The sequence below is a fragment of the Panthera onca genome, chromosome B1 (genome assembly GCF_046562875.1).
Source record: "Panthera onca isolate mPanOnc1 chromosome B1, mPanOnc1 haplotype 2, whole genome shotgun sequence".
Lineage (NCBI taxonomy): Eukaryota > Metazoa > Chordata > Mammalia > Carnivora > Felidae > Panthera > Panthera onca.
In genome coordinates this window covers 12,833,279-12,856,814 of record NC_138342.1, presented here as the reverse complement: position 1 = coordinate 12,856,814, position 23,536 = coordinate 12,833,279, and the positions used below count along the sequence as shown (strand labels likewise).

Sequence of the window (23,536 nt, the reverse complement as noted above, 5' to 3'; positions counted from 1 at the left end):
AGGGCTTTAATTGCTCTAATGACTGTATGTAGCTTTCGAAGACCTCAGTTGGCTTCGACATCCTTTTACTGCCTGCTCTAGTTTTCTCTGGCCTCTCTGAACCTCCAGTCTGCCTGGTGGGTCTCACCATGTCACGGTTCAGATCACTCCCAGAAGCATGTCACATATGCCGCCCCCAACAGAGTGACTGAGGCTGCAAACACAGGTTTCAAACATTACAAATCCCTTCATAATAATTTGTGAATTATTTACAGGAAGGATTTAGATCTATTCAGGTGTTTCTTTTTTTTTTTTTTTTTTTTCCCCACAAACAAAACACTTTGCTTTTTAAAATGGTTGCTTACAAGACAAAAACCCCTTTAACTTGAGTTAAAACACATCTTGGGTAAAGACCCAGGTGATTAGAAATGAGAAGCTTGAAATGACATCCCCAGGAGCTGATGGCTCAAAGTCTTGGGCTTTGGATGAAATCCCACCCGCCGAACCTTTAAGTATAATTAAGCATAAAACACCACCTAAAGGAACACTGCGGATTGGATGTAAACCCGCGGAAGCCAGAAAATTCAGAGTTGAGGCTCTAAGGTCACCAGACTCCTCACGCCCTGGTTCGAAGGTGCTTTGATACTGTTGTCTTCCCTGGGGGCAAGAGCTGCACCTCCTAAACCGTAAGGACCAAGAATAGGGGCACAAAAGCTTAAATTAAAGGCAACACACATGCCAATTTTCAGCTGCTTTTCTTTTGTCTGCTGAAGGAAGCCGATAGATTCTACTGAGCACATTGAGAAATGAAGTTTCCTGATTTGGAAAATTAAATGCTTGAGCCGTACAAAGAAAATGGCCGTCTTCGACCTTGACTTACATAACCTGTAATCCTGTTACAAGGCGTTGCAGCCAAGGGGAGCAGTTGCTTTGGGGTCCAATTTCTTTCCTTTTGGGTGTGAGGAAGGCTCTGGATTGTCTACCTTGTCACTGAGAGTGGTAACATCAGGACCTCTCAAACTGCCATTTTCCTTCCCTCCTGCACTTGGGACTATTTGCCTACATTGCAAATAAATGAGAAAATAAATGTTAGCTGCTTCTTCTTCTTCTTCTTCTTCTTCTTCTTCTTCTTCTCCTTCTTCTTCTTCTTCTTTATAGAGGCAGCAAAATGGGACAGAATTGGTATACTGGGTGGAAATCAGCCCACCTTGGCAAATCTCTAAAATCGGAGCATTTCCTTCCCAGGACTTTGGGGGTGAGGAGGGTCTTTTTTTTTTTCTTTTTCTTTTGAAACGTCACTTGTTATTTATTATCTGGTACTTGTGGTAGCAGGTTGCCTTGGAAACATACGTGGAAGGAGGAGGAAATGAGGAGAGACCCAACATTTATGAAGCGACCACAAGGGGCCATTATGCTTATAATAATTGTATCATATAATTGAAGTTTACCCAATTTTCATAAAAATCTATTAAGTAGGTTTCCTATAAACAAGGCGACAGCTCAGAGAAGTTAAATTACTTGCTCAAAGTCACAGGGCAAGCATGGGGCAAAGCTGGAATTTGAAGCCCATGCCCATGTTTATTTCTACCATAAAACGTGGAAAACACTTTCTCAGCACATTAATACAATGTATCCGCGCATGCTTTCATTCCTTCCTCCCGTGAAAGCTTCTTGCAGGAGTTTTCCTAATTCCTGCCTGCAAGTCAACCAGCAGACCGCTTAATTTCAGAGATGACCAGAGTAAAGAGAAGGTGACAGGGACGTGGACACCTGAGAGGAATGCCGGGTCTTCCCATTTATCTGCCCAGATTGGCAGGGTAATGTCTTTGGGCTTGGTACTTTCTCCACAATCCCTGTGCCTCCTTTGAAAGGAAATGAGAAGTTGCTCAGAAAGAGGAATTACTTAGTTGCTTCTGGGGTAGAAGACTAACCACACCAGGAGCAGCCTTTAACTCCATGAGGCTTTCATCTGCTTTAGAATGTGAAACAGGTCTGAAAACAATTATCCCGGGTGATGCCCTGGCTATCCCACGCAGTAAAGAGGAACAGAATATCATGGCTAGGACTTAAGTCAGATCAAATTTAAAGAATAAAAAATTAAGGGGGCAAATCAGTTCCTACCTCACAGGATTGTTACAAGGATTCAGTATTTATTTATTTATTTATTTATTTATTTATTTATTTGTAGTGAGTGAGCGAGGGGCAGAGGGAGAGACAGAATCTTAAGCAGACACAGCTCGATGTCACAACCATGAGATCATGACCTGAGCCGAAAGGAAGAGCCAGGTGCCACCCAGGCGCCCCGAGGATTCAATAATTATAGCGCTTAGAACAAAAAATGGCACCGAGTAGGAATGTAGGTATTTGCTAAGGAGAAGGCAATGGGTTACCATCTGTCTTTATTGGAACACGAGTTCCAAGGGTAGGCTATATTCCATCATGTAGTCATGCTTAATGAAAGTATGGTGAATGGAAAGCTTGGGGTGACTATAACGATCCCCAAATATGTGGAATTCTCAAATCCATGTCCAATTTGTTTCTCATTAAGTGTGTACATGTTAGGGTGTCGGGAGTATAGTAGCCCTGCCCTCCCCCGCCCCCAATCGGCGGTTTCTTTCTGAAGCTTCCTTTGCCTGCAGTCAGCCACACACGATCCTCTCTTTGGGGTGTCATCAGAAAGTCGGTAGTGGCCTAATTCTGTGTCACATTGCCTACATTAGGCACCTCGCTTCATCCCATCACAGAGGCATTTTATCATCTCACATCATCCCGAGGAGAAGGTGAGTGAGTACAGTACAGTAAGATATTTTGAGAGAGAGAGAGAGAGTCCACATTTACATAACTTTTGTTACAACATACTGTTATAATTGTTCTATTTTATTATTGGTTATTGTTAATCTCTTACTGTGCCTAATTTATAAGTAACTTTGCCATGGGTATGTATGCACAGGAAAAAAATAATATATATAGGGTTCATTACCATCCTTGGTTTCAGGCATCCACTGGGGATCCTGGAATGTATCCCCACAGATAAGGCGAGGGGGGGGACTACTATAAAGAAAATTGCAAAATCAAGATGGAGATTGATGTACTCTTCTTCTCCAAAATTGGGAATTCATCTATATGCGTCTCTAAAAAGTTAGTACATTTCAAAAGAATTATTGCAGGGGCGCCCGAGTGACTCGGTCGGTTAGGCATCTGACTCTTGATTTTGGCTCAGGTCATGATCTCGCAGTTTGGGAGTTCAAGCCTCCCATCGGGGTTTCTCTGTCTCCCATTCTCTCTGCCCCTCCCCCTCTTGCTCTCTCTCTTTCTCAAAAGTAAATAAACATTTTTAATAACAAAAAGAATTATTGCATATAAAACACGTTTGGAGCTTTAAGTCTTAACCACATAAGTGGATCATTCCGTGTGAATCACTGAAATGCTCAAGTTAGTAGCTAAATGAACGTATAGAAGTTATTGTGTTTCTGGAGATTATAGGTAAGCACTTCATGATACCTGAAGGGTCCATTTATAATCTTCAATAAAGTGTTAGTTTATCCATACGCAGCTCCCAACCCCCTCTGCAACAGCAAGAACCAGAGAGGTGCTGCAACAAATTACTTGATTAGCTATCTTTCAAAATTAAATTGGTTCTGATCTGAATGTTGTTAAAAAAAAAAAAAAAAATCTAAGGCCTGGGGAAGATTACAGTGTTTATAAATCAAAACCAGCTGCTTCTGGTTGTAATGGCATTTTGCTCAAAAAAAAAAAAAAAAAAAATTCTGATTTGACAATTCCCCTTTCAGGTTTGAGTCCATTACAAATGTGAAAAATAGACAAGGTGTTAAAAAGAATAAAGAACAGGTTTTATCATAGAAATTCTGAAACGCCCTTAACTGTTGAGGTGGTTTGAGATGTTGGCTGGGCTATCTATGGAGAATCTAACTCAGCAGTTGGTAAGGACAGGTAGTTATGAAAATAGGGGTAGTTCCATAGAGCATAGGAGAACGTAGGTCACTGATCAGATAGGATACTAAGGAAGGCCTGGCGTAAAGATACAGGCAGTTTTCATCTGCACACAGCACTAAATCCTGGGTTGCCTATTTGTGTCTTTGTTGAGGACAGCACCATTTAACAAGAGGCCCTTTTAGAGTTGCACCATTGCTTTGAGTTCTAGGCATTTTTCTGCTTCTGGTTTATTCCCCAAAGTAAGTTTGCAAGAGTGTTAAGCTTAGCTGCGGGCTGGTTACCTGGAACAACAGCCAGAAAAGTCAGAGGAAATGTTGGTCCTAGCCAGGGGTTCTCTGGATGGCGACCGCAGGACATTCTAACATCAGAATCTTTCCTCCTGGTTATCAAGGAAAAAAATATATTAGTTTCAGCAGCTACTTTGTATTATGTTCTGGGGCGGGGGCGTGACAAGACTGAGGGGTCATTCAGATGTGAGTCCTAATCCTGCCTTTCTTCCTTCACGGACTTATCATGCTGGGTCAACTGACTAGGCTCTCCGGGTCTTGGCTGGTAAAAGGCAATGGATAAAACTGCCGACAGCTGATACTGAGAATGTGCTGCAAGGATTGTATGCCTGGTAGTTAACGGGTGCTTTAATCACTGGTTACTGTTATTGACTGTAGAACTTTGAAAGGCACAGGGGCAACATTGCATTGGAGGTCACTTGCTGTATGTCCTCCAGCAGGTAACTAAAACACTCTGGGCCTCAGTTTCCTCATCTGTGAAACAAGGATAACTATACTCATCTCAGGGTTTTCTGTGAAGGTCCAATGAAAGGTTAGTGAGCTTCTAGAATATGTGGGTTCTAGAATATCCCTGAGTACGTGGATTCATGGTGGGTGTGTTATTTTTGTTACTGGGTGAGACCGCCAGCAAAAACAACTTAATGAAATTCCCCATCACCTTATTCTGTTCCATTGATTTCATGGCATCTGAAAGTTTTGCTTATCTTCTTATTTCTTGTCTCGCTTCCCTCCTAGAATATAAGTTCATGAGGTCAGGGAGCCTTTAGTTGTCTGGTTCACTGCAATTCCCTGCACCTTTCACATCAATGTCTGACTCATCTTGAGCCCTCAATAAATATGTGTAGCATGAAAGAATGAATGAATGAATGAATAGAGATTTAGGTGGAACACCACTTTCTCCATCCCTTGGGGATCCCTGGAGCACCGCGCAGTAGCTGTCTGTCCAGCCGCTGCCCAGGGCCTGATGGATTGTTCTGCTGTGTGCATCATCCTCTGAGAAGATTCTCTCCACCTCTGGGCATCTTCTCCGGCCACCTCCTACTCCTGCCTGCTCCCCCTCCCCCACCCTGTGTGTGCTCAGGGAATGCAAACTAATTTAACCAAAGCCAAACATAATTAGGAGAGTAAATCTGCTGTTGCCGCTGCTGGAACAGCAGAGAAAAAAAAAAAAATCATAAGAGTTCATTCCGAAATGAAATCCGGTCTGGCAGCTTTTTGGACCCCCTACTGGGCGCGTAATGGCTGCGCTGCTGAGGGCCGCCCCCTTCCCCACTAGCCCTACCGGAAAGAGTTAATTGCAGGGTGGTGCCCCTTTGCTGCCTGCAGTGTCAGGACAACTTCCGCCCTACACATTCCCTGCTTCTCGAAGATTCGCCCTTGGTGTCCTTTGAAAGAAGGCAGTTCCCAATCCCAAGCTGTTTCTTCCCTTTATCCATTTGTTCCTGAGCTCATTCATTCATTCATTCATTTTTTTTTGTGGTTATTAATGTTCATCTAACTTCTGCTATTTGCCAGGATGTTCTGGGTGTTAGAATTACAGCAGAGAGCAGAAGCTGGTTCCAGGGGGAACTCTGTTGGGGATGGGGTGTCTTAGGAGCCTACACGTTTTGGAAGACTGGTCTAGGATCTAAGCTGTCTCTTGGTTTCTCTTGGTTTCCGGTTAGACGTTTCGATAGGCCCCACCCTGTGGATCGTCCAGAGACGGGAAGATTCTGCGTTTGAAAAATAAACACAGCAAGCACTTACCTTGACTTTGACTTTATGTTCATCTGGGCTGCTTGAGGTGGAGAAATGTGACACAGACAACGCACAGCCCCCTCTTCTCCCTTCCCATCACCCCTCCCCCTCCCCCCCAAATCCTTCCTAAGCCAGCCCTGGGCATCCTACCCACCCTGGAGGTCACAGCCTCATCTTAATAGAATGGGAAGGAGCAACATGGCCACTCCTACCATGGCTGAAGGGCAGTAAGGAAGACCTCAGGACTTTCTTGCCCTTTTTAAAATTTTTTTTTAAGTTTATTAATTTATTTTGAAAGAGAGAGAGCAGGGGAGGGGCAGAGAGAGAGAGAGAGAGAGAGAGAGAGAGAAAATCCCAAGCAGGCTCCATGCTCTAGCACAGAGCCTGACGTGGGACTTGGTCTTACAAACGGTGAGGTCATGACCTGAGCTGAGATCACTTAACTGACACTTAACACATAACTGACCTAGCCACCCAGGTGACCCAGGACTTTTTTAAAGCTAGAGAGCACACATCTGTCTGAGTCCTGATGCTCAAATCCCCCCTTAAAGATCAAACTTCCATGCTCTACGGGGAGTGCCCATCAGACACGGAAGAAGGGAAGCGTTTCTGCAGCCGGGCAGCAGGGGAGCCATGAGATACACTTACCCCACATCCCAAGCTTTCACCCCTACCTAAGCCGCGGGAAGCAAATCTCAATTCAGGTCCTTGCTTTCCTCTTGCTAGTAACAATATTAACAATGTAGTGAGTGCTTGTCTGCCGTGGGCCATGCACTTCGTTAAGCCCTTTAGTTATGGAAGTGCACTGAATCCTTACCGTAGTGCTACAAGACAGGAAAATGTTCCCACGTTTTGAATAAAAATCAGGGCCGGTCAGTAGGAAGTGAAGCCTTCTAAATAAACTAGGGTTCATGTAGAGCTAGGGTTGGAAGGGAGGTGTGCCCCTATTTTGCTCTTCTGGCACGCTGGGCTTCACTTACAATGAGTCTTGTCACACTGTATTTGTATTACCTCCTTATTGTGTATTCTCTCAGTCAGCCGTATACTTTTTGAGGCAGGGCTGTGTCCTTACGGTTCCGCCTGTGTCCCCACCCTGGGCACAGCTGGCCACCACACATTTACTGTGTGAAAAAGGAAGCAAATGAATGAATGCCTCTTCAGCACCTGGTACCTCCTCCCCTCTCTAGAGCAGCCTTGAGAACATCAGAGGGAAGATTTTCACTTCCGTTTTGTGGTGTGATTTATTTAAATATCAACAAATGACTCCCCTCCCTTTCAGTGCTCATAAGGCAACTCTGCTTCTGAGGTAAGACGGCAGAGGGAAGAGAGGCATGCTGGGTCATCACTTTGCCAGAGGCGGGGATGCCTTCGTGAATGATTCAGGAGCAGGGTCTGCAGGACTTGGAACTCCATTCTGTATGGTAAGGAGAGGCAGACATCCCTGGATTTGGGTGTGACATGTGTAGTATTTTCCAAGGACAGGAAGGCTCGACGATTTGAGGAGTTCCCAGTTGTTCTAAGTCTTATGTCAACACTGTTAAGGAGGAGACAATGCAGCAAGAGAACTTCTTGTCCTGAGAGTGTGATTTCTCCCTTTTCTTAAATCTTTTTTATTTTTTAATTTTTTTCAATGTTTGTTTATTTATTTATTTATTTATTTATGAAGAGAGAGAGAGGCAGAGAGGCAGAGAGAGAGAGGAAGACACAGAATATAAAGCAGGTTCCAAGCTCTGAGTTGTCAGCATAGAGCCCGATGCGGGGCTTGAACCCAAGAGCTGTGAGATCATGACCTGAGCCAAAGTCAGCCGGCTTAACCGACAGAGCTGCCCAGGCGCCCCTTCTTAAATCTTTTTTAAAAAGATATTTATTTATTTTGAGAGAGAGAGAGAGAGAGAGAGAGAGAGAGAGAGAGAATGCAAACAGGGAAGGGCAGAGAGAGAGGGAGAGAAAGAATCCCAAGCAGCCTCCATATGTTGGAGCAGAGTCCACCATGGGGCTCAATCTCACAAACCTCAACATCATGACCTGAGCTGAAATCAAGAATCAGACGCTTGACCTACTGAGCCGCTCAGGTGCCCCTCACCCCTGCTTAAATCTTAATGTCTGTGCTGAGCTTTTGAACCTTAGAATATGCTGCCGTAATTTCTGTTTGAATGTGTGTTTTTTCACGTGTGCCCATTGCCACCCAGTCAGGGAGACTGAAAGTTCATTTATGGTAGGACCTGTGTGCAGTCCCTAGGCTCCAGTTTCTCAGTATAGAAGAAATTTTTAGTGTAAGGGAGGAAGATAATCTTTTTCCTCTTAGAATCCTGGATTCTCTGATTGGGGCTCTGCAAAATAGGCCAAATGAAAGACACATTTGCAAGAGAAAAACAAACAAGTTGATTAACATTTTCATTGTGCATATACATGGGAGCACTCAGTGATGAATAACTCAAAGAGGTGGTTAGAACTTGGGCTTATATAGCATCTTAAAAGAACAGTACATTTGTTGAGAAGTGCCAAGACAAAGGAAAAGGACTTCATACTTCTGGGGTGACAGTTGTGGGAAGGTAAAAATATAGGGGAACAAATGGGAAGATCAGGTCTTTGCTAGCTAGCAAAGTTTATTATGTAGATTCTTCTGGGGCTGTCTCTGGCCTAAGATGGGTCTAGAGTTGTCTCAGTGATTGACTTCTGTCCTTCCTGGTGAAGGGGGGAGGATCACCTTTATAAATTTATGTCTTGCTTTTAGTCGTATGGGGTAAGGCACAGAGCTTTCTTGTATCTGCTTCCTCTCAATTGCCTTCAGCTCAAAATTATCCTCAGGCCAAAGTGGCATAGTCTTGGGGTGGCGCATTCTAGTCGTCTCCAGTAGTCAGCAAATATGTGTTAGGTACCCCTGAGGGCCAGGTGCTACATGGCTGCTGTAGTGAGCACAACAGATAAAAATGTCTGCTGCATTGTGGTCGCATTCTACTTGGGGTAAGACAGACGATAAACAAACAAACATAGAGGGGAGCAGATGCTCCAAACTTTTGTGGTCGGTAATGATGCCGACTTCAGCATTTGCCAGCTCTGCTAATGAGTCTCTCTGGAAACTTGAGTGGTTGATAAGAGGATTAAGAACCTAGAAAAGTCATACTGGTAGATCCACCAACTTATGAGTTACAGACGCCTGTGGATCATGATGGATGGAGGGTTCTATCAATTACAACCTGGCTAGGAAGAAATTCAATTAAAATGTATATGTTTAAACTTTCTTCTTAAGGTATTTGTTCCAGAAAGCAGAGCTCCCTTTTAGTGGTTGTTAATATCAGGAAATGAATATCTGATTACATTTTTCTAAGGCGAGTCCCTTAGCAGCAGGTGGAATCTCATCTTATCATATCTTCTGCATAATTCATTTTGGGGAAAGTCCCTTGAGTTTTGCTCTCAGAACTTGAGGAGACAAATGAAGCTGGTTGGGGGTCGTGAGAGTTTTTAACCTTTCTGGATAAGCAAAAATACCTAATGTGATTCCGGGAACAGACCCTGAAATGTGGATTTCTTGAGTAACGACAGAGGAGCCAGGTCATTCTCTCAGCTGGTGTGGGTGTGGAGGGGGAGGGGAGACAGCAAGCCAGCAGCCACGTGCGAGCCTGCCTGCCAGCCCGCGAATATGTCCTCCACGCCGTCCTGCTTATTCATCCTGCGTGTCTCCAGAACCACTTCCCACGCTTGGCTAGAGCTTATTATCGACGGAACATTATAGAACATTGTTTTCTCTGCTTTCACCCCATGCGGAGCCTTCCCTGCCACTGAAGTCACAGCTAGACGATGCTTGCACGTTACAGTTTGGCCTGTTCGTGGAACCAGAACGGGCACTTGCAATTGTGTATTACGGTGATGTGTCCATCCTTACCGCCAAGCCCCTGTGTATCTCAGCGGAGCGCGAGGGGTTCCCCTGGGAGTTGACCTTGCCCTCTTCTGTGGTGGCCTTGGCCCTGGAACTAGGGCCCTGGAAGTGACTGGGAAAAGGCTGGAATGGACTTGGGCTTTCTTCCCTCTCTGCTCTTTCTGAGCACTGGGGTAACTGTGGCCTGGGGTCTTTGGGTCATTTAACCACCCAGAGAATTTCTTCTAGGCTTTTAAAAGACAAATGCATATTTACGAAATTGGGGGCATTAAAGATACACATGCATGTATACGTTTAACTTTACATGGTGCTTCTTTCTTCACTATTCTATCGGAAGCATCTTCCCATGTCGTTATTAACAATTGAAAAATACCTCTTTTCCTCAATCGTAAGGCAACACCCATCGCCTTAGTTTATTTGGGCTTCTATAACACAGTGCCACAGACAGAAAAACCACAGAAATTTATTTCTCACAGTTCTGGAGGCTGGAGTCCAACATCAGGGTGCCAGTACGGCAGGGCTCTGGTGAGGACCCACCCCTACCTGCAGACCACCTTCTTCTTACTGCTGGGACCCCACGTGGCGGAAGGAAGGAAGGGGCTAGGGAGAGCTCTGGGGTTTCTTTATAAGGGCACTGATCCCACTCATGAGGCTCCACCCCCACGACCTAAGCAAAGCCCTTACCTCCTGGTACCAGTACATCGGACAGTAGGTTTCAGCTTATGAATTTTGGGAGGACACAAGCATCCAGATCAGAGCAGCCATTTATTACAGAAAATTAGATACTGTAGGGGAACAGAGAATATTTAAGGGTGGCAGGTGCAAAGGGATGTGGCAATTTATGCCTCGGGAGCCAGACCTCCAACTAAACGGGATCTTTTAGCACTGCTAAAACGATATTTTCTGTCACTACTTTAGGGAGAATGTAAAGATGGGCAGGAGCTCTTGCGGTCTGGAATGGGCCAGGGATAGAGTTGTGGGCAGAAGCTGGAAGGAAAGAGATTGATAAACTACCATCGCGGGTTGAGATTAGAACCCAGGGAGCCCTGCCTTGTCTACTGAGGAATTTGAACTTTTTTTTTTAGGTAGGGAATTTTGTTCAAGACTCTGACCAGTGGAGAGAAGGATTAGGTGTGGGCTTAAATCAGAGCTCAGTGTTCTTGATTCGCAGACTTTGGCCACCTTGACCTCTGAAACCATTTCCGGGTTTTGAGCCATTCTTCATGAACAGAAGAAAGAAATGAACTGAGGCTGTTGACATAGACTCCCAGGCGTGGGACCTGTCTCTGAGACCCTGGAAAGCAATGGTGCTTTCTATCTCCCTCTGAAGACTGCATAACGATCTGGAAGTTTGGGATGCTGGTGTCCCGCGCTCCTTTAGAAATCACTTGATCTGGTGTATAACCCCATAATTTTGCAGATCGAAAAAAAGATCCACGGAGTGGAGCAAATTAGAGAGACACAGCAATGGCTGTAAGCGCTCATCTTTGTGAGTGAGATGCCTGTCTGTCTAGGCCTTGCTGTCTTCATCTGTAAAATGGGACAACAGAGTACTTGCCTCGCAATGTTGTTGATGGGTTTAAACAGCACAGGGCATGAGCATGAATATTTAGTGTTGGTGCTTGGCGCATGTAAAAAAGTGTTCAGACAGCGGTAACTATAATCACTATCGTCATCACACATTATCATCGTTATCATTATTATTCCTGTAGTGGAGGTAATCTAACATTCGTGGTATTGATGAAATCTAATGTCAAATGGCCAGTAAAAGGAAAATCTCGAATCATTGCCGTGAGCACAGAAACAAGTCCTTAAGCATAGCTCCCTGCCTGCTGGTAATCCTCCTGATCTAACATTTTCCATCCCAAGGCCCTGGAAGATGATTTTTAAGAAATAATTCAATTTCATACCCATTCTTGGGAGGGCCATGGGGCGCTCCATGATTGGGTTATGATGATGAAGTATTTGTTCCTGCCCTGGCCTCTTTGATATGGTGGTGGAGTTAGCCTACTGATTCCTTTCATCCTCAGGCAGAGAAATAGGACTTCCTGTATGTGGCCATGTTTCAAGTAGGATTAGGACATGGGTTTTAGAGACTTCAGCTCTGTCCCAGAGCATGTCTGTATCTTCTCCCATTCTTCCACCTGGTCATAAAACACTTCCCAGTAGTGCCCTGTATTTCCAGCAACCCGGCCCTCCCAGATGAGCACTTCTGGCGACTGTGATTTGCACACACGTGCACACGTGCAGGGCTCTCTCCTGTCCGCCTGGATCAGAGGGGGTGGAGGTGATAGACACTTGGCCAGGGGAGGAAAGGAAAGCAAGATCCGACACCGTCGGGAATGTGCCAAGCTCTTCACAGATACTCACTCTTTGTGAGGTTGGGGGCTCGATAAAGTCTGGGGGGATTTAAGTCACCAAAGAAGTGTTTTCAGCCTTCCACCCACTTGTTTATGAGATGACCACAAGGCAGTGTGGGTCCCAGACGCGTGGAGCTGTCTTCCTCTGGCAGGGGTCTGTCTACTTTGCCTCTGCAGGGCAGGAAAGCCCGAGACTTTTCTAGCTCACTCGTGCCCACAGGACAGGTAAGAAGATGTAGGTCCCTTTTATGAAACACAGGCCCAGGGGGGCAATATGCAAATGTGTGCCCTTGAAGACCTCATAGTTTAGACTGGAGCCTGAAGCTGCGTGAACAGATTTAGGATGGGCGGAGAGTACAGAGACCTGTGGAGTCAGCCATGGTGGGTCTGAGTCCTGGATGTGCTTTAGTTGTTCTTGGCCTCAGTTTCCCTATCTGGAAAATGAGACAAGGGATGATCTATCTCAGAATTGTCCTGGGGATTAGATGTGAGGTATGCAAAGTGCTGGTACCATATATTGGCTAGACCTTCCAGCAGCTAGTCACTCTTCAACAAACTGCATTCGGTCTTCTTTCTTTTTTTTCCGCTATAGAGAGCTTAAGTTTTACGTAATAGGTAGTAGTGATATTATGCTCATGTCACGGATGAGGAGATCAAAACACAGAAGGTAAGTCACTTGCCCAAATCATACACTAAGTAAGGAGCAGAGCTGGGATACGTACCTAGGGATCTGACCCTGAGCCCATGTTCTTAACCACTGTGCTACCCTGCCTTCTACAGGAGGGCTGGCAAGTTCAAAGGCACTGAGGTGGCCCGTACAGGGTGTGTGCAGGCATAATGAGGTATGGCTAGACTAACGTGTGTGCAAGAGGATGTAGATGGAAATGAGGACTGAGAAGTGATAGTGACCATCTGGATTGCTGAGGGCCTATGGACGATTCTAGAGATTTCTTTGTCGTCTACGTCAATTGGAAAGCTACTAGGAGGGTTTTTGTAGAGAAGGGACATGATCTGTGTTGAACTCCGTGTTTTTACTCCCCTCTCTCCTGCTTAACCCTGGCAGGCAATTATTGAATGTTTAATGCATGCTTTATTGGGCTAAGCACTTTGTGTGCACTTTCTTATTTAATGCTTGAGGCAAATTTCTGAGGTGGGAAACACCAGCCCCAATCTACAGATGAGGAAACTGAGGCTTAGCAAGTTTCAATAATTGGCTAAAGGTCACATAGCTCGTGGAGAGTATAGTTAAGTTTGGGTTAAAAAAAAAAAAAAAAAAAAGTAGTGTTTGGTTCTGAAACCAGAGCCCTTCCCCTCCCTTCCCCTCCCTTCCATCTCCAAAGAGTTCCTTGTATACTCTTGTTTTTCCATCCTGGTCCGCAGACTGTGTTCCAAATGGGCCACATCTCATTTACAGAGAGGGCTCTAAGAACTGAGTTAGTACTCCACAGCAGGCCCATCAAATATGAGGAGAGGGGACTTCTCGTAACACCACCTGGCATTATAGTTCACCGAGCTCCCTCGCGGGTACAGATGAGGAAGGGGGGAGGGATGACAACAGCACTTATGAAAATTAAGACTCTCTAAGCTGGTTGACCTGGATTCTAGTTCCAGGAATGCCAGCAGCTGGTTGTGTGATCTTAAGCACCGACACTCAGCCAGCTGTAATCAAGACTGTCTATGAATTGTGTTTTAATGTCTGTCTTCCCATATCCCTTCATTTCTTGCTGTGTCCCCATTCCCTGGAGTGGCGTTTGACACATAGCAGAAGCCCGATGACTATTTGCCAAATGAAAAATAAAAAGAGCCAGCCATCATGGAGTGTTTTCTTCCCTACCAGACCCATCCCGTGCACTGTCCCATGTCATTTAATCATCACAACTGCTTAAGGGTAGATAGCATTATCATCATCTCCATTTTAGAGATTAGGAAATTGAGGCCAGCAAGTCGTGGCAACTTGCTAAGGTCACATGGATAACTACTTAATGAAGGTGGCCTGAGTTTCAATGTCCTTGAATGTAAAATGAGAGATCTGAATTAGCTCGTGTCGAAGGGTCCTTCCAGTTCTAAAATTAGATATAAAGAGCCTGACTCGCAGGGCAGTGCTCTTTCATCTCAATCTCATTGTCTACCTAAAACTCAGAGGAGGGAAATTTCAGGGCAGATGCATGGTTTTCACAAAGCTCATTTTCTATCTTTCTTGTGTTCCCCTTTTCAGGGAAACACAACGGGAAGAATGAGTTAGTGTGGCGATCTAGCTGTGGGGGGCAGTGAGCTGGAGGGGAATCTCTTTGCAAAACTTGGCTTAGGTGGCCCAGGGATTTGAACTTGTGTCCCTGCTGGCAGGACTTCTCGCTGCTGCTCAGATGAGCAATGGTTGTGCAATTTGCTCTCCCTGCCCAAGGGCACCACAGGATGCCTGATCTTCTTGAAACCGCTCTCATTTAAGAATCTGTCTTTTTTGAAGTACATGTGTCATCTGAAACCTTTTATGGCTTTATGGAAATCTAGATGTGCTTGCTAAGCGCGGATGGCCCAGGTTTATGTGTCTTTTTCCCCTCACACTGTTATCCGCATAAGAAGGAGACTGGGTGGCAAGTTAAATGTCTGTTTCACTTTAGTGGTGCCATCTTGGATGATGAGAAAACATGAAAACCCAGGCCCCGGAGAAAGAGTTCAAAGACCCAGAGATGATTAGCTTGAAGAAGAGGAAGGGTCATGGGAACCATGGCTGTGTCCCCCAGTGTTTGACTGCTACTTTTTTCTTTTTTAAGAGACTAATATTTAGGGCCCTCAGGTGGTAAACCAGCCCTAATGCCAAGTAGCCAAGGGAGATGAGGGAATAGGGGAAGCTAATTTCCCCCTCGTCCCCTTGATGTCTTACCTTCAGTTCATTTGACTGTAAACACAATGGCCAGGAATGTCCGAGAATTTTAGGCATCCCTTGGATACTTATTCTAGATTATATACTAGGTTCCTGACATTCTTAATTGGCTTTAATAATCCCACTAGCAGCAATTACTTTGACTTCTTTCATTTTCTTCTTCAAAATGCACAACCCGGGGCGCCTGGGTGGCTTGGTCGGTTAAGCGTCCGACTTCGGCTCAGGTCATGATCTCACGGTCCGTGAGTTCGAGCCCCGCGTCGGGCTCTGTGCTGACAGCTCAGAGCCTGGAGCCTGTTTCAGATTCTGTGTCTCCCTCTCTCTCTGCTCCTCCCCTGTTCATGCTCTGTCTCTCTCTGTCTCAAAAATGAATAAATGTTAAAAAAAAAAAATTAAAAAAAAAAAAAACAAAATGCACAACCCTCTTCCATTTTTTTAAAGTTTATTTATTATTTTGAGACAGAAAGAGAGAGAGAGAGAGAGAGAGTGGGAAGGGGAGGGGTAGAGAGAGAGGGAGTGAGAGAGAATCCCCAGCAGGCTCTGCACCATCAGCACAGAGCCTGATATAGGGGTACAATTCACAAACTGTGAGATCGTGACCCGAGTTGAAACCAAGAGTCGGAGGCTTAAATGACTGAGCCACCCAGGCAGCCCAAACATTTTCCATTTTTATTTTTTTTTTTTTATTTTTTTTAATGTTTATTTATTTTTGAGACAGAGAGAGACAGAGCATGAACGGGGGAGGGGCAGAGAGAGAGGGAGACACAGGATCGGAAGCAGGCTCCAGGCTCTGAGCCATCAGCCCAGAGCCCGACGCTGGGCTCAAACTCACGAACCGTGAGACCATGACCTGAGCTGAAGTCGGACGCTCAACCGACTGAGCCACCCAGGCGCCCCAACATTTTCCATTTTTAAAAAAAGAGCTAAAAGGATAAAAATATGGCACCTTCTCTATTTGCTGTGACAGGATTTATTGACTTCCTAATTCTTTCTTTTGACAAATTGTATTGATCATGTGGCTCTATACCAGGCACTGGGATTAGAGCAAGATGAACTTAGTATCCTCATGCAGCAAAAAGCGTAGAGGAGGAGACAGACAATAGACACACTAACAAAATCATCGCTTACATGAGTGGTATGAGGAAAACGGACAGAGAATAGAGGACAGATGTTGTCTTTTAAGTAAAGGGTTGGTAAGACCTCCCTGAGAAGTTGATATTTAAGTTACCCGAAGAACAAGAAGGTACAAGCCCTGGAGGAACAACATGTTTTTGTATATAACGAAAATATACGTATTTCTTTCCAGACCTCAATCCGGTATATTCACTCCCTTAAACTTTATTAGCTCTATATTAGGTGTTCCAATTTTCTTAGTGCAATTCAAAAACATTTATTGAATGTATTCCGTGTGTCTTGAACTGTGCCAAATGCATTCTTATTTTTCTTTAATTTGTGTATATTTTAATCTTATTTGGTAGGAATTAACGTAAATGAGACAATCAATAGCCACTAAGAAAGTTAAGCAACTGACCTACGGTGAGATGTCTATAAAGATTAGAGCTCAGACTTGGACTCTGGGCTTTTCGATTTCTATTTCCATCATCTCTTTACTGAGGCTCTCTTTGTGGATCTTCCTGTACATCTCTGGGGTTCGGGTTACCTAGAGGTGGCTGAGATCCCTTGCACTGAGGGGACCAATGACTAACCCTTAATTCGGGCTTCAGAAACCTAAGCTCCCATCACTGATGGGATAAGACTGTGCCTTGGAAGGAAGCCCTGAAAAAAATGGATTAAGGGTGGGAGAGCAAAGGACCAGGAACCAAGCTAAACAAACAAGAAGAGGCAGCAGGGGGCGTGGCCAGGATTTCAGGGGCCACACGGAAGTGGCTCTACTTTGTGGCAGTTTCTTTAGCTGTCCTGGGCGCTTCAGAGTGAGTCTTCTCCCAGAGCATCTCCAAGAAGGAGCACTTCACTGGGCTTGTACAGCTGCCTTGGTTGAACCCAGAGCAGACTGCCGAGTTAGAGCATAAAGCTAAGGTGGGTGAGATTGAGCCCTCAGCTCGGGGAGGCCGGAGGAGGGAAGGCATGGCAGTAAGGAGAGTCGGCAGCCAGCCAGTGACCTATTTTGCTCCTCGTCCCCTCTGGAACATTGAATAGATCAGGGGGAGAAGTATGTGGGTCACTCCTCACACTGTGGCATATCCATGTGTTCAGCAGAGAGTAAAATGCTGTCACACTAAATCCATCAGACAACTGGTGCTTGTGAAAGTAAATATACTTTCCAGAATCAAAGACTACGACGTAGCCAACTGTACTGGGTTGAAGAGTGTTTTCTTCACTCCCCTCCCCACCCTGCACCACCACGGATCCTGGAATCTCTGAATGAGTGAGCTTATTTGGAAACAGAGTCTTTGCGGATGTACTCAGTTAAGGTCCTACTAGATTAGGATGTACTCGAATCCGGTGTGCTTAGAAGAAAACTGAGACGCAGAGACAGGCACACAGGAGGAAGCCCATGTGAAGACGGAGGCAGAGATTGGAGTGACACAACTACAAGCCAAGGGGTGCCAAGGGTTGCCTGCAACCAGCAGAAGCTAGAAGAGATGCACGGAACGGATTCTTCTTCCCAGCCCTCACTCTGCTGACACCTTGATTCCAGGCTTCCAGACGCCAGAGCTAGGAAAGAATAAGTTGTTATATTTCTTTTTTTTTAAGTTTATTTATTTTGAGAGAGGGAGAGGGAGAGACAGACGCATGAGCAGGGGAGGGGCAGAGAGAGAGGCAGAGAGAGAATCCCAAGCAGGCTCTGCACTGTCAGCTCAGAACTCAGTGTGGGGCTTGAACCCACGAACTGTAAGATCATGACCTGAGCCAAAATCAAGAGCTGGATGCTTAACTGACGGAACCACCCAGGTGTCCCAAGTTTCTGTGTTTTTAAGCCACCAAATGTGTGGCAATTTGTCCCAGCAGCCACAGGAAACTCATACACCCAGCTGCTTACCAGTGAGGACCTCGGAATTACGTTCCTCAGGCCAGGAAGCATTACCAACTACCAAGTGCTGGCCACTCCTTTGTGCCCTAATTCTTCACCTCACATCATACTCTGGTGGACTCTTTCCTTCTCTCTCTCTCCTCCTCTACCCCGAATTCCTTGTGGGCAGAGATCCAGGCTTAATTCATCACTCTATCCCCAGCTCCTGGAACATACTCGACACTCAACAATGTTGAACGAACAAAGAAAATAAAGCAGTCTTTCCAAAGACTTTGCAAAGCTCCAAGCAACCCACCATTTTATGTATTCATTCTACTGATGTCATTAAATGCCTCTTCAGTGCCAGGAATTGTACAAGCAGTTGGGGACACAATGATGAGCAAATAAAAGGTCATCATTTCTGCTTTCTTGGGGCTCAGTAGCTAGAGGGGGGCGGTTGGTAAGGGGTCAGGTTGATCGGAAACAGAAGTTACCACGTGGTGTTTGGAGAATAGAAAGCTGGTGAGCAAGGCATGCGGACCGAGGGGTAGGGGATCACATCAGGTGTCAAATTTGTCTCCTCCTTCTTCCTCTGAACCCCAGAGAGTTCCAGTCATAGGACAGCGACCTATGTGTTTCTGCAGTGAGGGAGGTTGCTTAAAATCAATATTACATTTGAGGTGTATGGTTGACAAAGGGGAACCCCAAGAATGACCAGACCCTGTAGGAGGAATGGGGCTGGGGTTTGACCAAGGCCAAAGAGAGGAGATGCCAGACCTCACATTTTCTCCTCCTGAGATCACAGGTCTAAATGGCCACCCATGGAGGCTGTCCTCACTCGCTGTGGCATTTAAGCCTGGACTTGACTTGAAAGTCTCATTTCCTTTGTGTTCTGGCAAAAGGCAAAGCAGACCTGACTTTTGGGGGATCGTGGCTCTGATGTTAGCTGATATTAGCTGTGTATCTCTGGTACAAACTTTTCACCTCTTCTACGTTCTGTGGGTTTGGAGGCAGGGATAGGGAAGGGGCCTCTTGTTACACAGTTATTTTGTTTGTCCTTGGCTTTTGCATTTTCATTAAATCATACATGTCTCTAATTGCTTCCAAGGAGCCCACATGCTCCTTGATTGGAATTCTATGGAAAATAGAGTTTGCTTTATTAAATAGCGTTTCTTAAGGGATTTGAGTGGTCTTTGGTTTCCTCCCCCCCTCCCCTGCTTTTTTTTAAGTTTTTAATTTGTTGCAATGTATAATCGCTTGGTTCTGTGCTGGAATTGCTCTCCAAGCCTCTGCAATTGTGTATTATAATTCCCTTTATTACTGCAGAATCATTTTTAGCCTTCAGTTAGGATGACTGGACAAGAATCAGATTAAACAGAATTAGCATCTACTTTGCATCGTGCACTGCTCCTGAAGTCAACGGTTCCCGTTGCTTGCTAACTTTTTTTGTGTGTGGTTTGGGGAAGAATAAAATTAAAAATAATCAATATCTGATCTCATGTAAACCTTACGGCACCCTGGGGCACACAGGTGTAAGTAATCCACATTTTACCTCCTTGGAGAGGTAAAATGACTTATCCAAGCTCATCCGTGAAAAGTGTGTCAGAGGTACAAGGCCAGCCAAGCTCCTGGAAATTCAAAGCCATCTCTCTGTTCCCAGGTGTGGTGTATTTTCCTGAAATATAAGTGAGCAGGGGGAGAACAAGTTGCTTCTGAGATGTTGGCACAAAACAAATTGCATCTAATAAAGTGTTTGAGTGAGTTCCTTGCTGCATGCTATTGATAATTAATGTTTCTTCTCTACCTGGAGTAAAAGGAATTCTATTGTTACTTAATGCAGGAGATAGTAACATATTAAGGCTTAGGTGTATACCACTGTTTTGGTCAGGGTTCTCCAGAAATACAGAACCAATCGGATATATGTGTATAGAAGGATATTTATTATAAGGAATTGGCTCATGTAGTTATGGGGGCTGACAAGTCCCAAGATCTCTAGGGTAGGTTGGTGAGCTGGAGATGCAGGGCATCTGATCATGTAGGTCTGGTCTGATCCAAAGGCTGGAGAAGCAACTCAGCCAAAGGTGTAAGTTCCAGCCTGAGAGCAAAAGGAGACCAATGTGCCAACCCAACCAGACAGGCAGGTGGAGTTTTACTCATGCCTTTTGTTCTATCCATGTCTTCAGTTGATTTGGTGTGGCCCACCCACATGAAGGAGGGCAATCCGTTTCGCCCAGGCTGCTGATTCAAATCTCATCCAGAAACACCCTCAGGGACATACCTAGAAATATCTGGCTACCTTGTGGCCCAGCCAAGTTGACACACAAAATTAACCATCACAGTGGAAAAACATTTTCTGTTTGTCATTCACTAGGTGGGTGGCCTTGCTCAGATTACTTAACTTCTCTGAGCCTTATCTTCTTTATCTGTAAATTGGACATGATCATATCTACCTCACAGGAATGTTGCAAGAATTAAATGAGACAGTTCTGTATAGGGCCTAGCACACTGCCTGTGTCAGAGAAAATATTCAATAATTGTTAGTGATATAATTTGCTATAATCACCACATTATTGTGATGACAGTAAGTCCAGCAACTTATAGGTAATGTTTCTGTTTACACGTGTATGGTGCACAGTCTGAATCTAAAATGTAAGGTTTTGGCAGATGGCACGTTTATTCAAAATAGAAGTCTTACGGGTGCCTGGGTGACCCAGTCCGTTAAGCATCTGACTCGTGGTCTGAGCTCAGGTCATGATCTCACGGTTCGTGAGCTCGAGCCCCGCACCGGGCTCTGCGCTGACGGTGCAGAGCCTGCTTGGGATTCTCTCTCTTCTTCTCCCTGCCCCTTCCCGGCTTGTACTTTCTCCTCTCTCAAAATAAATAAATAAACTTAAAAAAATAAATAAAACAAAATAGACATCTCACCAGTGGAAGTTAGGAAATTCTTATATGGCTTATGACTTTGCTGTTTGCTTCCTGGGTAACTCTGAACACGTTGTTCAACCTCTCTGAGCCTTGCTTGTCTCACATGTACAACACCTATGCCTTTGATTTTACTAGCGTGGTATAAGGATGAACTGGGATGTGGTACATGACATTGCTGTGTGTGCATCAACCCTCCAGTGGATATTGATGGCGGAGGGAGGGGCCCCTGCTTAAGTGCCAGGCCCAGAGCCAGAAGCTGGCATTTCCAGCTAAGCAAAATGGAATTACTGATACTAAAGGTGTCGGGGAAAAGGGATTGGGTGGGCGTGGGGGTGGAGGCTGGGAAGGGAAACGCCAGTAGGTGTTGACTAGTAGAAATTCTCTGGACCACAAAATGGGAAGGGAGGCTGTACATGTAGGGGAGTTGTGTAGGCATTAATGGATTATAAGGACATAGTAAAGTATCATTTGTGCATGTTAACTGGGTGGGGTGTGGTTTCATGACCCTCAAAGACGACAGTTGATTGTTTAAGAAGACCTTCCCAAGATAGGACAGAGATTTAAGATACACACGTATGGGATCTTAATGTATTGAAGCAAGACAGAGGCCTCCTGGACGTTAGTTTTCAAGTGGAAGCATTTGCCCCCAGTAAAGACTATTGATAGGTAATACAAAGGCCAGGTTTGCAAAGAAGCTGGCAGACAGGTGGTGCAATAGAAATAGAAAGCCAGGGCCCTGGGAGCGGAGGCATGAGCTGGCCTGAAGGATGGGTGCAGGAGACAGGGCAGGGACAGGGAGGGTAGATATGAAAGCTTAACCTAGCAATAAATGTCACTTGGGCATCGGTAAGGGAAGAAAGGGAAAGAAAGGAAAGGGAAGGAAAGAAGAGTGATATTCATCAAAACTAAGAGTTTCCTGAAGTATGTTCTGTGTACCAGGCACAAGGTCTGAGTGCTTTGCCCACATTCGGTCCTCACCAGAAACCCACGAAGTAGATCTCTTCTTGTCCCCGTTCCCGATTTCATAGGTGAGGAAATGGAGGCCCAGTGTAGTGAAGGAACTTGTCTAAGGTCACACAGCTCTTCGGGAGTGGAGGTTACTTGGGCTTGTCATAGAAGGTCCCTGGAACCTAGAATACTAAACTGATCACAATACTTCCCTGCTTAAAACCTCCCTGTGAGGTCTCTTTGCTTGTGACAAGTTACCTCAGGCCTTCACCAGGCTCATCTTTGGCCTGTGTCTCCTGGCTCCCAGTAGTTGGCTCAGATGCCCTCTTTTCAGTTCCTTAAATGCATCACAGTTCTCCCGTGTCTGGGCTGGGGCCCTTGCTGTTTCTTTGCCTAAAGTGACCAAGCTCCGTCTTGAGGGCAAATATACTTGACAAGATATTTATATTTGATATAAATTGCCTCGAGGTCGGGGCTGAGGCCAGCTTCGTTCGCCACTCGGCCTCCATTGCCTACCCAGGATCCTTTTAGATCTCTGTGTGGTTTCCTCTCTCCCTTTCTTCAGGTTTTTAACTCTAAGCCAGTGATGTTCAACCTGGTGGACATCTGGAAATGTCTGGAGATATTTTTGGTTGTTACCATTGAGGGAGGTGCTGTTGGCATCTCATGGGTAGAGGCCAGGGATGCTATCAAACATTTGGCAGTGCATAAGACCGCCCCCACGGCGAAGAACCATCCAGCCTCCAATATCAGTAATGCTGAGGTTGAGAAATCTTGCTCAGAAGAGACATTCCCATCAAGGCCGTGCTTGTTCACCCGATGTAAAATTTCACTGCCCCTTCACCCTCCCCTTTTTTATCCTCATTTTCTGCTCTTGTTCTTCTTCTGTGAACCTGCCACTCTATAATAAATGATATATTTCACTTATCTTCCTTATTGTTTGTCATCCACTGACATGTATGCTTTATGAGGACAGATATTTGTATCCTTTTTTTTTGTTCACTGCTTTATCCTTAATGCCTAAAACATTCTCTAGCACATAGTAGGTGCTCAGTACATATTTATTGCAGGTATGAATGAATTCAGAGTCATCGGTAACAATGATCAGCTCATTAGAGAGGCCCCTTGGGTTGAAATCCATTTGCCGTCCTTGTGGAGACCATTCTTGAACCTGGAAAGTGATGGCAGGAGAAATCTTTCCTCTTATATCCTTTGGTGGTGATCCTGCCTCCATTTTAGCTCTGACCAAGATCCCCCCCCAAAATGTTTTCCCTAAAGGCCAGAGTGGGGAAGGTGGGCAGGTTCTTTTGGTGAGCAGTAAATTCCTGACTAAATCAGTGTTCTGGAAGGATGCCTTTAAAAGTACCCTGAGAATTGTCCTTATATTTGGGGCACCTGGGTGGCCCAGTCGGTTGAGCATCTGACTCGTGGTGTCAGCTCATGTCATGATCTCACAGGGGATTTGTGATTTCGAGCCCGATGGGCTCTGCGTTCGCAGTGAGGAGCCTGATACTCTGGCTCCTCTCTCTCTGCCCTTCCCCTGCTCTCTCACTCTCAAAAACAAATAAATGTTTAAAAAAAAAGAATTGTCCTTATATTTGACAGATGGAGAAACCA

The 23,536-nt window shown here is 45.2% G+C and overlaps 1 protein-coding gene across 11 annotated transcripts in view; it reads left to right on the top strand.

Annotated features, from left to right (window-relative positions):
• Positions 1 to 23,536, top strand: part of LDB2 (LIM domain binding 2) — a 383,869-nt gene that overhangs the window by 101,777 nt on the left and 258,556 nt on the right. Inside the window, exon 1 of one of the 11 annotated variants that reach the window (XM_060655374.3) lies at positions 7,265 to 7,378. The exons of the other annotated variants lie outside the window; for them this stretch is intronic. Within the exon in view, the coding sequence (XP_060511357.1) occupies positions 7,289 to 7,378 (90 nt within the window). The 5' untranslated portion in view covers positions 7,265 to 7,288. Of the gene's footprint in view, positions 1 to 7,264; positions 7,379 to 23,536 lie in introns of those variants that run through there. 11 annotated transcript variants of the gene reach the window in all.